At 34.1% G+C, this 20,801-nt stretch overlaps 2 protein-coding genes across 2 annotated transcripts; one reads left to right on the forward strand and one right to left on the reverse strand.

Annotated features, from left to right (window-relative positions):
• The first annotated feature begins 486 nt into the window (after positions 1–486).
• On the forward strand, positions 487–6,580 carry LOC122579968. Its single transcript, XM_043752236.1, has 13 exons — positions 487–663; positions 1,371–1,436; positions 1,520–1,568; positions 2,009–2,145; positions 3,219–3,320; positions 3,560–3,669; positions 3,761–3,842; positions 3,963–4,055; positions 4,332–4,396; positions 5,037–5,049; positions 5,147–5,227; positions 5,761–5,869; positions 6,323–6,580. Exons 1-13 carry the CDS (start codon positions 559–561, stop codon positions 6,430–6,432), a joined length of 1,122 nt encoding a protein of 373 aa, XP_043608171.1. The 5' UTR covers positions 487–558; the 3' UTR covers positions 6,433–6,580.
• Positions 6,581–6,708: 128 nt separating this feature from the next.
• On the reverse strand, positions 6,709–20,571 carry LOC122610410. The gene is made up of 9 exons (XM_043783402.1): positions 20,054–20,571; positions 19,069–19,168; positions 18,820–18,987; positions 11,594–11,879; positions 8,493–8,997; positions 7,884–8,085; positions 7,309–7,785; positions 6,895–7,131; positions 6,709–6,861 (listed from the first exon to the last, which is right to left on the reverse strand). Exons 1-9 carry the CDS (start codon positions 20,569–20,571, stop codon positions 6,721–6,723), a joined length of 2,634 nt encoding a protein of 877 aa, XP_043639337.1. The 3' UTR covers positions 6,709–6,720.
• Positions 20,572–20,801: the final 230 nt, after the last annotated feature.

Raw genomic sequence — 20,801 nt, forward strand, 5'->3', positions numbered from 1 at the left:
TTAGACAATAAATTTTGCGTAAGACTTTTTATACGTCAACTTTTTCGTATAATGTCCAGGTATTAAGAATTAAAATTTATAAAAAGCTACATTGGTGTTTATATTTTTTGAAAATGCTAAATGAAACTATTTGGGCGTATAAAAAATTGTATCAAAATGTATAATGCATGAAACCCTTCCGACTCGGTTTAGCAAAAACTTTATTTTTAAATTTTTTTTTCTCACACTCGTATAAACTGATTTAGATATCGAAACAAACATACAGTAGAAATTTGAAAGGATTAAGGTAGCGTTTGTTATCGACTTAATAAATTAAGTCATGGCTTAATCAAAAATACTTAATTCATTAAGCCATCATACTCTATTGTCCGATCATAGCCATCTGAGAGTCCCGCCCGAGCAGGAATGTAATTTTTTTTTGACTTAATAAAACATTACTTATCAATTCGAGTTTAAAAAAACAAACAGCCTCATTCAATATTTTGAGTTTTTATTTGAAAAGTGCGATTGAAATTGGCCTTTTGTTGCTGCTGCTCACGAAGAAGAGAAAAGAATAAAATGGAAGAATTAAAGCAGCTTGAACAAGTCCAAAATATCATTCATTCCATTTCCATCCCCAATGATTCTTCTAACCTTTTCATTGCTAATTTCATCCGTTTCATGGTATTATTTCTTTCTTTCTTTCCCTAATTTTTTCATTTTTCAACTTATATATCTATATATTTTCATTACTTCATAAATTTGTTATTTTGTCAATCGCTGATAATATTGATTATAAGTATAATTATAATTATTATTATCTTGCTGAAGTTCCTAGTTATTTAGTATATGATGATACTTCCCTCTAGAACACGTAGAGCCCTTCGGTTAGAAAAGTAGTTGGTAAACCAAAATTTATGGATAGTTGGTCAAAAATTTGCAAACACGATCTTTGTGGGGATTCGTCTTCACGACATCATTCCTTGAAGTGATGTCAGGGTTTCGTGTTCGAACCTGATTTTCTACTCGAGCAGCTTACCCAGCTGCTCATTGGTCCTTATAGAAGGGTTACACGGTTCGAAAGGAACTCCAGCTCAAGGGTTTTCTGACAAACGAACTATTTCTTTTTTTAATCTAGAAAGCAGTCAATGTTAGCTACAAAATTACTAGGAATCCATAGTGAGTACGTTTGAACATGCCGTGCGCCGCTCTTATTTGTTAATAATGTATGATCAATAAAATTTGTCTCAACTGACTTTTCGGTAATTTGCAAATTAAGATCTGTGCAAGTTGGGTTTTCAGTTTTGGGGTCAAAGCTTTTACTTTTCCTTTCCATTTTTATAACCCAGAAGAGTTTCTGATTGTTATTGTTCTTAAAATGTGTATCGTAGATGCAACCATGTGATGAACTAGATATAAAGCAAAAGTGCAAATTGATCTCTGAGCATTTTCCAAAGGTTTGTTTAAATGTGTATTTTTTCTTTGAGTTTAGTTAGATTTAGAGGATGCATTAAACATATTTATAGTGTTTGATCTACAGATTTCTGCTGCTTTTCATGAGGAAGCACCGAACCAGCTTCATGACAAAGGTGAGGTGCTGCTATAATGCAACATGGCCTTTGTATATATAATTTCTTATTCTTGGTAAAAAACTATATAAAAGTTTAAGAGAATCTGATATCACTCCCTCCATAATAAGCGTAAAACAACAATAGTTGAAATACGGTAATGCTGGCACTATTTGTGTGTTTCTTCATTTACTAATTATTACAGGAATTGTGATATACTCCGTGGTCTTTTTTTCCCTCCCATATTATTCTGCATTACTTGATATGATATTACTCCCAAGCCCCAACTCCAAACACTTGTAATCTTTTCTTTTGACTTTTTACATTGTTTTTTCTTCTGAGTGTCATTCTTGAATATCAATTAGGTTTCTTGGTCGCAATATTTATTGCGAAACTAAATAAGTAAGATAGTTGTTCCCTGGGTTTTCTGTAGAAGATAGTGAGTTTTCCTTCTCTTGCAGACAATGTTGCCATTGAAGATCCTCTATCAAGTCATTGTGATGATGACAAGAGTGCTGGTTTAGTGCAAACTGATTGTGAAGTGGCAATGGTTACACTTGATTCAATGCAACGGGCAAATTCTACTATAGAAGATTTTGTAAGTTATAGCACATCAGCCACTTTTAATCTACCAGTTGCAGAATATGCGACTATGGCATAAAATGTGTGTTACCCCTTGTCATTGCATTTCTCTGGTCCAAACCTTTAACAAAATGGTTGAGTAAGATCTGCTTGCACCAGATGATATGGATAACCTCTGGTGTTATAGGTTGACTACTTATCTGATATCAGATATGTTAAAGTTATAACTACAATCACTATCAACCATGAGTGGTACATAAAGACTGGGTCATGTTCTGCATTCTAGCTTTTTGTTATAGGTTGCAATTGGTTGCAGAACTCATGTTGCATAAGTCTTTTATTGATCTTATTCCAAATCACTTTAAGCACTAATATTAACAATATGTTCATTAGTTGTTTCATTTTTTGCTAGCTACGTTACTTGATCATTTGAGTAATCATCACAGAGTTTTCAATATGAGCAAATTACTCTATCCAAAAATATACTCTGACACTCCATCCGTCCCAAGATTTGTCCCTCTTACCATTTTAGATTGTACCAAAATTGGATAGTCTTTAATCACAAATGACCAAGTATTTTGGGTAAAAGGCTTTTAGCCCGGTAAGTATACAAATCGCTAGGTTTCTGATAATACCGTACTATAAGTTAGTATTACAAAACTCCAAGGTGTACTAATTAATGAAGGGCAAAACTTTCATTTTAGTATAAATTGAATATAAGTTTCATTTTCTTATATTGCTTGTTTCTGTCTAGTGGACAATAAGTATAAAACAGAGGGGAGTATAATCTTCGGGGCCATACAAAATATGGGGCCTTAAGTTGTCACTTTAGTGGCTTAATGGTTTAGCATGTGTGGACAGTAACAGATCATGATAATCACATATGGTGGCACGTAGTCTGTTTATCTATTCGTTCTTATAAATACATGAGATAGGAAAAGTTATAAAAACTTTGAATTGCGGTTGATATGGCGATGGAAAATATAACTGCCAGTATTGGCCTCTACTTATCAATTTATTCTTTGTTATTGCGTTATGCTTTAAGCTTTATCTGATGTCTACTTATTTTATTGACATGTGAATAAACAGTGCAGATCTTACTTCATGTTTCATGAAATGGATGTCAACAGTACAGAATCTATATTTAAATACCTACCACTTCTTTGCTTTGTTGAGAGTTACATTTATCAGGTATTATTACTCCTAAAAGAATGAATTATTTTTGTTATGGGATGAAATGAGGACCCACAGATTAATTTTGGAATCATTTGTTTACTCACACATTCTATCTCATTGTATATGCATTTTGCTCACCACATAAGTTTCCAGCTGCTAATGGTTATGGTTTGATGACACTATAAAGTATAGCTGAGTTGTTTTCTTGGTACCTGATCGGACTTATTTAAATATGCGTGAATGTTTTTTTGCAGTTGGACACCATAAATGAAAATCTACTGCGATCTCCATTAGGTGGAATTCCAGATTTTACGTTCAGACCACTTGCTCTTCTTCTAGAGCGTCATGGTTTATATACTGATAGGTTAAAATCTCTCCTCTTTTTTTGTTTTACTCGCATTTCCTTGGAAGGCTTCATTAACATACCGTGTATATGTTTTCTTATAAAAGTTCAGAATAAGAGATGAGCTAAAATGTGGGGTTGATTACTGGGCTCTAGAAAGAAAACTCTGTCGTGCATTAACAAATAAACAAGAGGTATAAGATCTATTTTTGATGCTTCTGATTCCTTAAAACTTATACTACAAAGTAACTAATAGCTCACTTTATTCGGAACCGTCTTTTACTAGATTTTTCAACATGAAATTTGTTGCACAGATTGAAGTCGAAGAAGTTATGAAAGCAATTCATTTGAAATCCTTTGACTACCGGGTGCTAAATCTACTTTTGTATCAGTTGAATGGCAAAGAGGTGAATGATTTATTAGTTCTCTTGGTTACATTACTATAGGTTATATCATGTGAGAAAATAAACGCTTGTTCATTTGCATAGCGTTTAACTGATCAAGCCATAGCATTTGCTATTCATAGCCATATTAGTCAATGAGGTGGTTGGATTACACATTAACATCTATCTGAGGTTTTCATTTCCGTTTATGGATTTCCTTGACAGTTAGTTAGACAATGATATATTATTAAGCAACATCTAAATTCGGGTTTATTTTCTTCCCTTTGAAGCAACGTGAAGATCAATGAAACACATATGGAATTTTTATCAGTATCAGAGTTCCTTGTGGAAGTATCTGACGACCTGTAAGTATCGTCCCTATTTAAACCTTTGTTTACTTTTACTCTAACTTGGCAAATTTAACCCTTTTTCCTAGAAATAATTTCATTCGGGCAATATACTTTTAGTAGGCGAATGGTAAACTTTAAAAACTCATTACAAACAAGTTGGGTCGACCCGGTCGAAGGTTACCCAAAGTATGTTAAAATGCTCACAACCTCTTAAATTTCTTTATATAATGAAAGGTTTAGTATCGTAGTGACATGATTTTTTACCATATAATGGATTACATAAGTTTTTTACTTTAAGAGTTTAAGTATATATAAATTTATAATAGGGGACAAAAGATTTTTTGCAGGTCAAACCCAATCTGTCCTAAAAAGTCTAAAAGTTTCTTGTTAATGATCTGAAAATATTTTGACCCAATACTGTTATGCGACCCAACTATATTGCCACCCCTAAAATGGTGGCCATGTAAATTATTCATTTGCCAACCCACCCTCTTATGAAGGAATGGTAACGAATGGGTTACAAGATAGATTTACCTTACGGCTTTTCACTTTATTTTGGTTTTTCCTTTGATCAACTCTAAACATCATTAATTGTACACGAGGGGAACTAAAACAGAATCTTCAATCCTATTAAGTGATATGTTGCCTGTTGCAGGTTTGACTATGAGGTGAGTCATTAATATTACAGGTTTCTCATAATTACTAAAACTTTTATCATCCGATATCCTTTAATCTGAGTGTAAGGATATATGCTGTATGATATAGGATGATGTGTTGGAAAACAGCTTTAATATCCTGCGCATGTTTGTTAGAATATATGGAGTTTCTGCTGCACCATCTTTGCTTGTAAGTTGTTTATTTGATAGCATATGAATCATTCATCGAGTCCTATTCACTCTAAAACTACGTAATAAAGTAAAGGCAATGCCTGCACCGGTACCACCGTGAGCACACTAGAATTTAGCTTCTACGTTCAGTCACTAGACTTTTTTTCATGCGCAAATAATACCAAACTTTTACAGTTCTCTTAACAAAACCCTTTAGGCTGGCACACAACTATTTGTCTATTTTGAAGGCGGCGAGTTAACATTTTTACATTCATCTTGATTTCCCTACATCTTCATCATCTTCAAATAAACAATCAACAAAACAAGAAACGAGTATGATCCAAAATCAGTTCATAACTAAATTAAATGAAACAAATTTATCCAATCTGTGTGCTCATAGATTGTAACCAAAATGAGTTTGGTTCTTGTCTGATTGTTAGATTTACAAAGTTGTGGCATTTGCATGCTAAGGTGTTAATCTCTAGTTTCGTACATACATCTATGAATGAAATTCTTCGTTTGGTTAACATAAGCAGCTCTTCATGTGGTTAGGCAAAATCAATAACAGAGGCTGAGGAGAAGTACAATTGCTTACTAAGGGGTTTGGATCATAAATTATCCGTCAAATATCAGAAAAGATGTGAAGAAGCCACAATACAAGGTTATAATTGGATAATTCATTATCAAATGCATGTTATGCAACACTTGGTGAAATAAGCTTACTCATGACTACTAAATTATAATTATCAAGTAGAGGTTTAGATTATGACCCAATTACTTTTGAATCATGGGTCGATTCAGGTCTCTTATTACTTAAGGATCACATATGTTGAAAACTAGCAAGTTAGCCAAAAAGGAATTGGGTAGGAAGGTCAAATGCCTTCTGATGTGAACTTTTAATGCATAGAACATCTTTAATAATTTCATTAGAAAGTTATCAAATCATTATAATTATGATAAGCTTTTGTTACTCCTGTGAAAATTATTTTTTTCAGAATTTGGACAAAAAGTTGTAGTCAAACCATCTAACCCACTCGTTTTGCTGACCCTTGTACTCCATTAAGTATTGCACTTGGTCTTTATTTACCCGAGCACAAAATGTTTATGCTTTCAGGTGGAAAGGTATCAGGTCCTCCTCTTGGGACATGGAGTATACCACCAATTATCGAAGATGAAGATTTATATAGATATGAGATATTGAACTCTAGGACACCATATAATTGATTTTTTTTTTTTTTTTTATAATTCAGTGCTTTATATATACCCAAGAACAAAACATTTATTTTTTGTTAATGCCTTTTCTGGTGTAATGCTTTGAAAGATCTACAATTCTAAACGATGGATATATGGCAGCTGGTTATTTGAATGTGAATCGGTAGTTATCATGATCTGATTCTGATTTCTTGGATGGATCTGCTGATTTTTACAACCTTGATTTTATTTCACCTTGAACAAAAGACAACATAAATGTTAACATAATATTTTACATTATTTCTGCATCCCATATCAGAGCTATACCCAAAACCAAACACTGCTGGGGTTTATGGCTTCTGGAAGTGTACAGTTTGAAGGGAACTTTGGGAGTATGCTCCATATGTGCTTAGCAACCTCCAGGTAATATGCAAATATATCATCTGTTATACATTCTATCTTCTCTTTTATCTTCAGGCTTGTTGTGTCTCTAACTTTCAATACACTTAAAGTACATAGTTTACAAACTATTTCCTCTGGGATTGTCATATCAAAAGTGCTGTTAGTAAACTTCCAAGAGCCTGTATTCCAATTGAACTCGTAAAATGGTAGAAACCTTTGTCCATAAGTAGCTACAAATTCTATCGCGGAAAGAATAAATTTGTATTCTTCGTTGGACATGTAGTATGGAAAGCTTACTCTTGTCCACCCTGATTTTGTTCCAATATAGCCCTATCAATGGAACAATAATGGTGTGAAACAAGATAAAACATCTAACTTAAATTGTTGAATATATGTATTTAGCGGTACTTTTGTTGAATATCCAAAAGTTAGAATACACACAAATAAGCAAACACATGACCCCATCTTTTAACTATACATTATTTTCAACATTATATAATGATGTACCTTTTCAACCGAAGATCTTATTGCAAGTGAAAGAGGCTCAGATATGCCTAGCAAGTGGTGACCATACGGTCCAGCACAAGCGCATCCTCCCCGAGCTTGGATACCAAAGAGGTCATTCAGAAGCTTAGCAACAAAACCCCCGTCAAGAGGCTTGTCTTTATTTTTCTTGCTCTGCATATGAATACCCCCGTCTGCTTTATTATCCACATTTCCAATATCTGATGTAGTTGCAGTTGTGAGCACAAGGAAGGAGATGATTGCTTGTCGGTCTACTCTAGTGTTGCCCAAAACCCATATATTTGGATTTTTTGTAAGTCTCTCTAATGCGTTTGTAGTATATATGTGCTCTATCTCTGCTATTGTTTTGTATCCAATATATTCTTTAACCTGAAAGGCTAGAGCTGCTTTAACTCGTTGAATTATTTGTGGTGTCCCTGCATCTTCCCTTTGTTCAATATCATTGATGTACAATGTGTCCTAGTATTCATTTCAAGATTTAACTGGTTAGATACATTATTTACACTAGTATTTATTATAGTGATCAGAAGTAACATGTACAGATTCAGTTCACATACATTTTCATCAAAGTAATTGACGTAGTTAACTGTACCACCTCCACATGTTGAAGGGGGATAATCTTTGAGTTGGTATAAGGCCTTATTCATAAGAAGAATCCCTGGTGATCCAGGTCCTCCAAGAAACTTGTGTGGACTTAAACTTATGGCATCATAGCCATCAACAGCACCCGATCTCATGTCAATCTCTACGTATGGCCCACTGTTAGGCATTCAAAATAAAAAATGGTGTATATGAGTCTCATAGTGTAGGGATATCTATGTTTAGTAATGTATTCACCTCTAGTCTAAAATCTATTTGTATATATGTATCTAACTTGGAAGAGTTTTGTGTAGTCAACTTTGAGATACTCCTATAGTATGTTTGTGGTAGTACTTTTGCTGATGTGTCATCTTGTACGAATGCCACATGGATAGTTATATAGATGACACATCACTAAAAGAACCATCAAATACATACAATAAGCATTAAAGTTAACTACACATGATATAGACGCTTTAAGTTAAATACATACAATTGAATTTGCAATAAGATTGAATACATTTTTAAACACTGAAATATTTTTAATAAATTAAAGACCATACAAAGCAGTGAAGCACAAGATTTACCTTGCTGCAAAATCAAAGCATGCAAAAGCTCCAAACTGATGAAGCAAGCGAGATATAGCACGAGTATCAGAATAAAGTCCAGTGACATTACTGCAAGCAGAAAATGAACCGAGCATTGGGCGCCCAGTGCTTTGAAAGTACTCTAGATGGGACTTTAAATCATCCATGTTGATCAATCCTTGGTTATCTAGACTGATTTCTATTACTTCAGCCAGGCTTTGCCTCCAAGAGAGGAGGTTAGAATGGTGCTCATAAGGACCAACGAAAACTACCCATCTTTCTTCATTTTGTAGACAAGAGTTTAGTACTTTTTGTTTCAGAATTGGTGAAACTGCAATTCCCATTACTTCTTGTAGGCGCTTTATGGCTGCTGTAGTGCCTGACCCACAGAAAAGAAGTCCATCATCTTTTGTTCCGCCTAAGCATTTCTTGATAAACTCCGTCGCTCCGTGAAAGTTTTTTGAGGTTTGATCACCAACGTAGCTGTCACTAGTGTGAGTGTTGCCTGAAAAATTGATGACAATCGTTAACGATGTTGTATTTTTGTCCACATATTAGTTTATAGATATTATTACTTTTGAATTTAACTAACTATGACAGAATGTCTATGTTATGTAAAGATCTCGTAAAATGTCTACGTAATGTAATGAACTTTCAAATTCTGGTTATTGGATGTAATCGGGTATATGTGGCAACCATATAAGTTGCCACGCGTAACTTTTTAATTGGTCAAGTAAATCTATTAATCGGGATTTGAAAATTGATTACATAACATAGGCATTTTACATCTTTACTTAACATAGACATTTAGTCATAGTTAGTTATATTTATAGCCAATAATCCCTAGTTTATATAGATATAGTTATAATCCCGTCAAACTACACCATGTATGCAGATATTTCATTACTAAACTAGCGGGGTACGTACCCCGTAATGCGATGGTGTGGTGGTGACGACGATCGGTGGTGATGAAGATTGGTAGTTTCACATAGAAAAAATCTAACTTTCCAACTAGGGATGAATTTTTATATACAGTAATAGATAAGTCACAAGACCATTGTATATTTTGGCAAATCAAGACCATTTTTTATTTGATTTCGACTTACAAGTATATCAGGATTATCCACGAAGTGGCAATTCCAGCTGTATTCTTGCAATATTGTTGCATGTGTATGCCAGTTTTTTATTTTATTTTATTTTTTACATTCGGAACTCACAGTTCCCGGTTAAGTTCATAAGTACCCACCCTACACCCTGGTCTACTTAGCTTATTATGTTTTAATACAAGGTGTAATATTATAAAGAGACTAACTCATTCAAAATATGTAAGTGGGGTTGAAGTGTGTCAAATAAGTTTATTTTTAAAGGTGGATTTTGTTTGAAGTTTTGCGTCGCCATTTGCCAGTGGGGGATTTACCATAAATTGTCTTAACCGAGTTTACGTTAGAGAGCTCTCTTTAAGCAGAAATTCCTAATTCTAATACTGATGAGGAAAATCCCCTACTAATCTGCTCGAAGACACGACGATTAATAGAGGTAAATTATCCTTGCTACTCCAAAATTCAAACCTGGGATTATCAGGCTCATACCTAGGAATGACAAAAATACATGTACCCGATGGGGAACCCGATACCCGATTTGACCGGGGAATCCCCGAGTTGACCGGGGATGGGGATGGGTATGGGGATGTAAATCTAATCCCTGATGGGGATGGGGACGGGGATGAGAAACCGTAAATCCCCGATCTCATACCCAAACCTGAAAATACTTTATATATTTAATAAAATCACTTTAAGTTCTAATCTATAATCTAGAATCAGTTTTAAGTTTAAAGCTTTTGTTTAGTACATTTTATATGTGTTATACTTTATTAATCATTTACTTAACATATATTAGTTTATACGTAGAAAGAAAATTTCGAAATACACATTCTCCTACATATCTTCGATTAAGATAAACTCATGTTCATTCAAAAAAGGTATCCCCAATACCCGACGGGGATCCCCGATACCCGATGGGGAAGGGTATGGAGATGTAATTTAATTCCCCGATAAGGATGGAGACGAAAATGAGGATTACAAGTGAAAATCGGGTAAAGAATGGGGATTGAGATCCCCGATAATCCCCGCCCTATTGCATCCTACTCATACTGTATGTCAAATAAGTAAAGCACGGAAAAGAGAAAAGTGCTTGACACCTTAATATATTTGGCTCTGAATTTCATTTATACTACTTTCTAATAATAATAATAATAATAATAATAATAATAATAATAATAATAATAATAATCGGAACTATATATAAAACTACTAATTTGTTCTTTTTTAACAATTAACTTTTTTAATATATATGTTTTCTTGCTTGTTTGTTGATCCTTTCGTGAACAAACTAATGCCTTGTTTCTTTTTTATTTGATGAAATTAATAGTTAAGAACTAATTAATCATTCAGTTAAATTTCATGTTTTTTTTTACTTAATAAACAAAAATAACCGTCAATTACTTATATTTTACTTAATACATACATAAATTATTAATTCATTCAGCCACTTAATATACTCAGTACTTAATAACTAAAAAAAGAAATCACACCTCTTTCTGACAATCATATGACTACTACAACTTTCTAAAACATCATTTCCTAGATTTTCCGACATATTCAAAGTCTACAATTTAAACCCGGAATTTTGAATGTCGGATTGTCGGCTTACCTGAAAAAGTGTCAAAACTGAAAGTCAGACTACCGGATTTACACTTAGCATACGCACACTACAGTCTACTAGAGTACACATAGGATAAGACCTGAATTGCCACTCCTGGTTTAAGGGGAAGTGACATTAACGTAAATAGATGATTCCGGATACATTAGTTCTACTAATTCTTTGAGCAAGAAAATAATGTTTTGGCAAAATCGAATGTAGGAAAAAATGTCCGTTTCGCTAGACAATTCCAAAACCTAAGGGTTTGGTCCTATTCGAGGTAATAAACATGTAACTATAAACAACGTAGGTAAATGTGCGTTTGTGGAGTATTAACTAATTACGAGTATTATCCTAAAAGAAAAAGTTAAAAAATGACAAAGTACAAAAGTGATTAACCTCACCATAAAAAGGAAGAACATTACGGATAATGTAGTCTTCTATGTAAAGAAGACATCGTCCTGAGGCTGTGTGATCTGCATAAGTGAGTTTACGTTTTCCGAAGGGAGTGTAAATCTCTGCACTGTTACCAATTGTTTGAGAGCGCAACCAGTTTAGTTTTCTATGCGCAGTTGAGTCAATAGGTGGTGCGTCCTTGTGCTGTAGTATTGCATCACCTAGCAACGTTCCATTTTCGATAATGGTATCCCTCTCATTGACATGGTATATAGCTACTGATTTCTGATCCATCTGCATTCCAAAGGATTTTTTTATTATTTTTAACAACCAACTATTTAGCTATTTATACTTTAAAAATACTTTAACACTGAGGATGCATTTCAGGAAAACACCCTCTTTAATTCACTCAGCAAATGTGAAGAGTGAAACTCAAACTCAAATTGAAATTCCTAAAATCAAATACCTAGCAATGAGCCAACAATCCAATTGGTGTAAAGGCTTTAATTTAAAATTTCTCGATCCTAGACTTACATGCGTGAATGTATCGACTTACATGCATGCATGAATATTCACACAATTAACCATATATATAATGGTTTCAAACTATATCATATACTTTATAAATTACTCATTAAAAAAAGAACATATAAATTCTAAAAGTTCAAAAAAAAAAGGAAAAAAAAAGTATGCATTTATATTATACAAGTATCTCGTATAAGTGCTTGGTCTGTCTTCTTTGTTACTTTCTTTCCTACCAAAGCACCCTTTGACTTTTATAATGTAGGTAATGAAAGTAAATGTTAAACTTCAAGAAGGGACAACATGCATATATATAGTGTGTACATTATTTATTTATTATACATAGGAATACAGGGAAAAGATAATTATAGTATAAGCATTTAAACAATTACAAAAAGTACAAGGTTTTTCCTCTTTCTTCTTCCTTGCATCTCCGACCACCACCACTACCATGATCATCTCCGACCACCACCATGATCCTCCGGCGACAGTGACCATCTCCGGCGAGACTTACACATGTGTAAGTACAACTTTTTTTTTTTATAGCATTTTAGGGTTTAAAATTTCTAGGTTTTCTCCTTCGCGAGAGAACCACCACCAGCCACCATCATTTCCGACCACCCCAACCACGGCGCCGGCGCCGGTAGAAAGGGGATTCACCCGTACCTTAGTAAACCGTCATGATCTCTTGGATCACCGCGTATCAAATTGATACGATTCCCATATGCGTCCCTTGACGGTCAGCTTAAAACGGATGAGGGCCTCTGGCCCGTACCATTTCCACCCTAAAACGAACCTGATTCTCGCCGGAAAGTGAACTGACACATGTGTAAGTCTCGCCGGAGAAGGTCAGCATCGTTGGAGGATCATGGTGATGGTCACAGTTGGAAGGAAGAAGGAAGAAGAATGAGGAAAACCTTGTATTTTTTGTACTTTTTTAAATGCTTGTACTATAAATAACCCACACCTATGCATATATTTATATACATATGCAGGGAAAAGATAAAATGAGTCCAACTTATTTTGAGTCTAAAAAAAGTCCATTGATTTTCTTTCATCTCCTCCAATTCCAACCACCTCCTACCACCACCACCATCATCTCCGACCACCACCATGATCATCCGGCGATGACGACCATCTCCGGAGAGACTTACACATGTGTAAGTACAACTTATGTACACAACAATGAAGGTTAAAGGCGCAACCCATCAATCCATGGCACTATGGCAGTGGCCAATGGCAGAGCCCGTTAGGTAGATCACCCATCACCGGTCACCCCCTATGACCTATCACCCTCTATGACTTATCACATTATGACCTATCACCCTCAATGACCTATCACCCCAACCAGCTTTGGTTTATAAATATTCTTAAGGGCAAAGCCTGCTCCGAATCATAATTTTTGACAACCACCACCACTGACCATCATCGCCGGAAAGTTAACTTACACATGTGTAAGTTGTAGTTACACATGTGTAAGTCTCGCCGGAGATGGTCGGCATTACCGGAGAATCATGGTGGTGGTCGGAGATGATGATGGTGGTGGTCGGAGATGATGATGGTGGTGGTAGTGGTAGTGGTCGGAGTTAACTTACATATGTGTAAGTTATATGGACTTTTTTTGGACTCAAATTAACTAGACTCAATTTATCCTATCCTTACGTATGCACACGTATATATACAAATTGTATATGCTTATTCTTATAATATAAATAGTGGATCATTAATTAGCTAGGTAATTAAGTTCGATTCTTTATAATATATATGCCAGCCGCCAGTCGTGTTAATTAGTTCTACAGGTTTTAACAGTTCTACATTCAACTCTTTTTCTTACCTAGTTTAACAAGGTTTTAAATGGTTTGTTATCAATTGCTTTCAGAATATATCATATGTATTTTAATTTCCTTTATTAAATCCCTTTTTCGATCAAGATTAACATCATATATACATCTTACCACCTACGCACTTTCATAACATACATCCGAAAAAGTCAGAGGATATATGATATTCTGGTGGCTGAAGTGAAAGACACAAGCAATTAAATTAAAGAAGAAAGACGAAGAGCGTACAAAGAAAGATCAATTCAAGCATATATAAATATTAGCCGCCAAGATTTTTGCTTGCATGCATGCATGTTTGACATGAAAATGTATTAACTATTAAACTATATATACATAAATGTCTATGGTATGGACGTATTTGATTATAATTCATTTTCTGTATTTAACTTTCAAATTTATAACATTAAATGCACCTTACAAATTTAAAGCTTGCAAATTGACAACTTGACATGATTTAGCCGTCTATATGGGTGCCATGTATACTCGAGTGCATACATGTTAAATATTTTTAAAAGTTAAATAAATAAAATGAATACAATTATAGTTAATTAAGTTCATATAGTTCAAAATTAAACTTTGATGTCATGACCTATTTGAAAAATGCAGATACTGTTCATTTTGCTTGAATTATTTAGCGTTCTGTCATATATTGTCAATCTCTCGTTATGTACAAATTACGCACTTATAGCGGATCAAAGTATGCTGTTTTCTAAGTTTTAAGGTTTCAGGTTTCGGAGTAACTTTTACCACTTAAATGTAGTCATTATTTCATGCTAAATTCTGAACTGTATGAACTAATTTCAATCCTCATCCAATTTCAAATTTTACCAATTATTTACAGCTCATTTCCTCCTAAAATGATATGCACGTATTGTCTCATTAGAACCCTCATATTGTACGTTCATTGTGTGTGAGTAAGATGTATTTTTATAGTAGAAAATAGTTTTAAGAGGAGGCATAATGTTCGGGTCCTTACAAAAAACCGGGCTTAATATTGGCTAAATGGTGTAGCTAGCTGTCATATATGTGCGGGAAAGTTCTATGACAATCACATGACATATATCGTTGGTCTTAAGGTAGTCATGTTATCTGTTAGTACTTATATATAATTAACACATTAGGTAGGCAAGTTTAAGAAAAAATTTAAGTTATGGTGATTTAGCGAAGAAAAATAGAACCGTGGGAGAAAAGTTTGGCCTTCATAAATAAATTTCTAGTTTTTGATGGTGTTAATGTATGAACCTTGATGTAAAAATATATATATATATATATATATATATATATATATATATATATATAATATTAACACTAAGCAGCAGAAATTAGAGAATGAATTAGACAATAGATTGAACATAGTTTTAATTACAGAAATCAGACAAGAACATAAAGGATTACATCGAATAAAAGGATTTTGTAACAACGGTAAGAAAAGAGACTGCTGCTCAAGGTAATCGGAACAGTGGAAGAGTTTGGCTTATATAGCCAAACCTATTTCTTGTTACACATTTAGTCCCTTTATTTATTATAATTACAAACTTAGCATAAATATAAGCTAGGCTTAAAATGTCTAGCTTTGGTCCTTCACATCTTCAACTAATTCCATATGGAGCCCATTTTTAGTCTTCTTCTTCCTTCCTTATTCAAGCAACTTCAATCCATGATCGGAACTGCATTTCATCCTAAAGCATTGATCAAACATCATGTCGAAGCCTGCACAAACCATACCAAGTAAGAGACAGCACAGTTGATTTTGTATTTCAACACCCCCCACTAATTAATTGTGAAAGGGGTCAAACATTCCTAAATGGTTACAAAACATGATATATTGACTAGATGATAATCCTTTAGTAAATATATCTACCACATTATCTTCAGAGCCTATTTTAATAGTTTCAACAACCCCCATTTTAATCTTCTCTCTTACAAAATATAGATCAATTTCAAAGTGTTTGGTTTTCTCATGAAAGACTGAATTTACACTAATTTGTATAGCAGCTTTGCTATTACAGTAAATAGGAACAGGTTCCTGCTGTCTTATACCAAATTCATTCAATAATATTTTAAGACCCAAATAATCTCACAAGTAATGGCTTCAAGAGCCCTAAATTCTGCTCATGCAGAAAATCTAGAAATGGTGGGTTGTTTCTTACTCTTCCAAGAAATGGGAGAGCCACTTAAGAAAAGAGAGTATCATGTGATACTTTTCCTGACAGTTACCCTCTTGGCCCAGTTATAGTCTACATAAGCTTTTAAGGAGACATTTGAATCACCTTTTAGCTGAATTCCCTTACCTAGGCAGCCTTTCAAGTACCTAAGAACCCTTAAAGCAAGTTTAAGATAAGACTGATATAGATTATGCATGTAATGACTCAAGACATGAAGAGAGAAAGCAATGTCAAGCTTGGCTAATGTAAGGTAAATGAGCTTGCCAACCAACTTTTGATACTCAGTCACATTGTCAAGAGGGGTATCATTGGTATCATCACTACAAGGTCCAAGATTGGACTCAATTGGAGTTTGGGTTGGTTTGCAACCCAATAACCCAAATTAAGAAATAACATCAATACAATACTTTCTTTGACTTAAACACATACCATCCTTAGTATCAATAACCTCAATCCCTAAAAAGTATTTCAATTTACCAAGGTCCCTAATGGAAAATCTTTTACTCAGAAAGTCCTTACAATTATCAATTTCAATAATGCAATTTCCAGTAATAATTATATCATCAACATAAACGAGTAAGGCAACAAACACATTATTTTCAGATTTAATATGGAGATAACGAGCATGGTACCCGCGCAATGCGGCGACGATAACATTAGTTGCGATGTGGTGGCCTCGACGGATGGTGGTAGTGTCGGCGTCAAGTGGTGTAGGTAATTGATACAAAGATGTTTGATTTTTAGGGATTGTGAACATCTTTTAAAAAATTATGGAATGATTGTGTAAGTTAATTAAGTAAGGGTAAATGATAATTTCGCGTGTCCCAAAATTATAAACTTTTCAACATAGGGTTATAATTTTTATATAGTAGTATAGATAATCATTTTTGCTTTGACTGAAATCATTTTCAGTCAAGGCAGAGGTTAACTTTTCATTCCATTTTCTAGGAGCTTGCTTAAGGCCATAGAGAGATTTAACTAGTTTACAAACCCTAGAGTCATTAGTAGAAAAATAACCAGGAGGATGATTCATATAGACATCCTCATCAATCTCCCCATACAAGAAAGCATTATTGATATCAAGTTGAAAAATAGGCCAAGAGTTATGATAAGCAATATTAATAAGACATCTAATGGTAACTATTTTGACCACAAGAGAGAATGTTTTTTCAAAATCAACCCCAACTTGTTGACTGCAGCCTTTGGCAACAAGCCTGGCTTTGTATCTATCAATGTCACCATTAGATTTATACTTTATTTTATAGACCCATTTGCAGCCAATAGGTCTTCTATTAGGAGAGAGTTTAGTAAGAGTCCAAGTACCATTCTTATGTAATGCTTCCATTCAGCATTCGTAGCATCAACTCAAAGAGGATTTTTGAAATCTTCTTTAAAGCAAGTGGGTTCAATATGTTTGTTAAGGTTAGACATAAAACACAGATTCTCAGAATTCAAATTAGAGTAATTGACAAAGTTAGAAATGCTATGCTTGGTCTTGGTACCTAAGACAAAATCATTCAAGTTTTTTGGCAGTTTAATGGTTCTTGTGGATCTCCTTAGATTTGGACTGTTTTGTGAGTTAGATACATTATCAATATGGTTTCCCTCAGAATTATTGGGGTCATCAATGAGTGTTGCACCAGTCTCCTCATTGGTAGTCCTTACAGGACTGCCAGAATGAGAATAAGTCTCATACTCACCAGTAGAACCAAGTAAGGAACTACCATGGTGAGAGGGATTTGTGTCATCTCCTATGGTTCAGGTCTCTCCATTCATCATTTGGAATGGAAGTACTTGGATGTTCATTATTTCCAAACAAAAAATTTGTCAAAGAAATTGAGATGAGTGACATCTTCAGTAGAAGAGTCCTTATTTAGATTTCTTATTTTAAAAGGAAAGACATTTTCATAGAAAACAACATCCCTTGAGTAAAGGATGGTTTTATTATCAAGACTGTAAAGCTTGTATCATTTCTTGGCATCAGCATAACCAATAAGAACACATTTTTCAGACCTACTACTGAACTTATTTGTGCTATTTAAAATAGTAGCAAAGCACAAACATCCATACTCTAAGATGGGATAGATTAGGAGAGCATTTAAAAATAAGATCATAAGGAGATTTTCCACAAAGAACAGAGGAAGGTAGCCTGTTAATCAAATAGGTAGCAGTCAGAATACATTCATTTCACATATTAAGAGGTATCCTCCCATGAAACATAAGAGTTCTTGCTACATTGAGCAAGTGTCTATGTTTCCTTTCAACAATTCCATTTTGTTGTGGGGTGTAAACACAAGTGGTTTGGTGAATGATGCCCATTTGCTTAGTAAAGCTACTAAATCTTTGATTGGTAAACTCACTTCCATTATCACTCCTAAACATTTTGATTTTCTTGTTGAACTGAGTTTGTAACAAGTTATAGAAATTGACTAGATTTTCAAAAGTTTCCTCTTTTCCTTTTAACAAAAACACCCACACAGCTCTGGAATAGTCATCAATAACAGTCAAAAAGTATTTGTATCTTTATTTACTTTGTATCCTATAAGGTCCCCAAAGATCAAGATGTATAAGGTCACCAACAGCAGTGGATTTATGTTCACTCAAGGGAAAAGGTTCCCTTGTTTGTTTTGCCTTATGGCAAGTTTCACAAGGAGAGTTTAGAGAGGTATTATCAAGTTTCAGTTTGTGTATCAACACAATTAGAACCTGCTCTACTGGGTGGCAAAGTCTAGAATGCCAAGTATGTTTAGACACATTGCACATAAGATTAGTATTAAAGCAATTAGCATCATTCTTACCATAAACAGTTTCATCAAACAAGTAAAGTCCACCACATTCATTACCATTCCCCATAGTTATTCTTGTTCTCAAGTCCTGAATATAACAGTGACTTTCATCAAAACTTATGAAAAATTTGTTATCTTTAGCAAGACAATGCACAGATAATAGACTGACACAATACTCTGGAATCACAAGCGCACCATATAAAGTTATGTGTTTAGTAAGATTTAAGTTTCCAATTTTCACAACTTTAGCTTGTGTTCCATTGGGATGTCTAACAATTAAGCCAAGATCACTTACATCAATCACATTAAACATGTTCTTATTAGAGTCAGTCATATACTAAGTAGTACCAGAGTCATTAATCCAACCCTTTATAGGTTTGGATGGTTTATTTGCTTGATTAGTACAGAAAAAAATGTTGAAGTGTTTGTTAAAGAAAGCATTTGAGTTAAAAAAAGGTACCTCCCATATTGACATGCACATTGTTAGACATAGACTGGTCACTCAACATTTTCATCCACTGATTGATTTGTTCATTTGTGAATTGAGGGTTAGACTGAGAGGGGCCAGCAACATTGCTGGAAACTGACTGATTAACACTTTGAGGTTATGGAGAATGAGCATGATTACTAGAGAATTGTTTAGAGAAGGCTTGATTTTGAGAAAAATTGTTTCTTTTGCCAAAGTTATTATTAAACTTGTTTCCATATTGATTTCCAAAACCAGAAGGATGACCAACAATTTCATAACACCTATCAATGGTGTGACCAAACTTGTGACACTTATAACATTTCAAGTTAAGGTTAGGTCCTCTTCTCATTTCAAAATTTCTGTTTTCATGAGTTTTATCATCAAAAGGTCTTAAATCAAAATTTTTTTCTCCTATTATTAAAAGTTTTGGCAACAAAAGCAGAATTATGAGGTTTGGAGGAAATCTTAGCAGGTGAAGCCCTGTGAGACTCCTCTTTAAAAATGATGGCAAATGCAGTCTTAACGTTGGCTAAAGGGTCCCTGGTCAATATATTACTTCTGACAGGAAGATATATATTCCAAGCCCATAAGAAAGTGCATAAGCTTAATAAGTTGATGGTGTTTTTGAAAATCTTTTGCAGCATTACAAGTATAACTAGGAAGTTAAATAAAAGAATCAAATTGCCTCCAAAGGGCATTTAATCTGTGATAATAATGAGCAAGTGTGTTGCCATTTTGAGTTAAAGAATTGATTTTGTGATGTAAGTTAAAAGTGATTGAACCATCAACCTTATCATAGGTTTCCTTGAGTTCTTCCCAAACCACCATTGCATCTTTTGAAAAAAACTGCCCCAAATACACATCATCAAACAAAGAACCAAGAATCCAAGAAAAAACCACATAATTACATCTTTCCCATTGTTTAGCAAGAACTTCATTATCAACAGGTTTTTCACAACTTCCATTAATAAAACAAAGTTTGTTTTTAGTTTCCAAAGCAAGTTCCATTGCACAAGCCCAAATTTTATAAATTTCAGTGCCTTTCAGTTTCAAACTAATCAGAGGGACACCAGATGTGTCACTAGCATGCAAATATAGAGGGTCACCAAAATCAAGATTGCTAATAAGAGTACCAAACACATTAACACCATTTTCAAAAACATTATCAATAGGTCTAACATTATCATCCACATAACCTTCCATTTAGACAGATCAACACAAAACACAGTTTTAAGCAGATATAGATGAAGAACAGAGAAGCAGATACAATAACATAAAAATCCTAAAAGGAGCAGGAACAGAGGCCAGATTCAAGAACACTCAATTGTCTTGACAAGTATGTTCAATGACCCTCTCTTCTACCAGGAAGAGTTAGTGCAAGATAAACAAGCAGAAGTAAACAAAGAGAACAAGCAGATAAGATTACCAAACTC

This window comes from Erigeron canadensis, chromosome 8, assembly GCF_010389155.1.
Source record: "Erigeron canadensis isolate Cc75 chromosome 8, C_canadensis_v1, whole genome shotgun sequence".
Lineage (NCBI taxonomy): Eukaryota > Viridiplantae > Streptophyta > Magnoliopsida > Asterales > Asteraceae > Erigeron > Erigeron canadensis.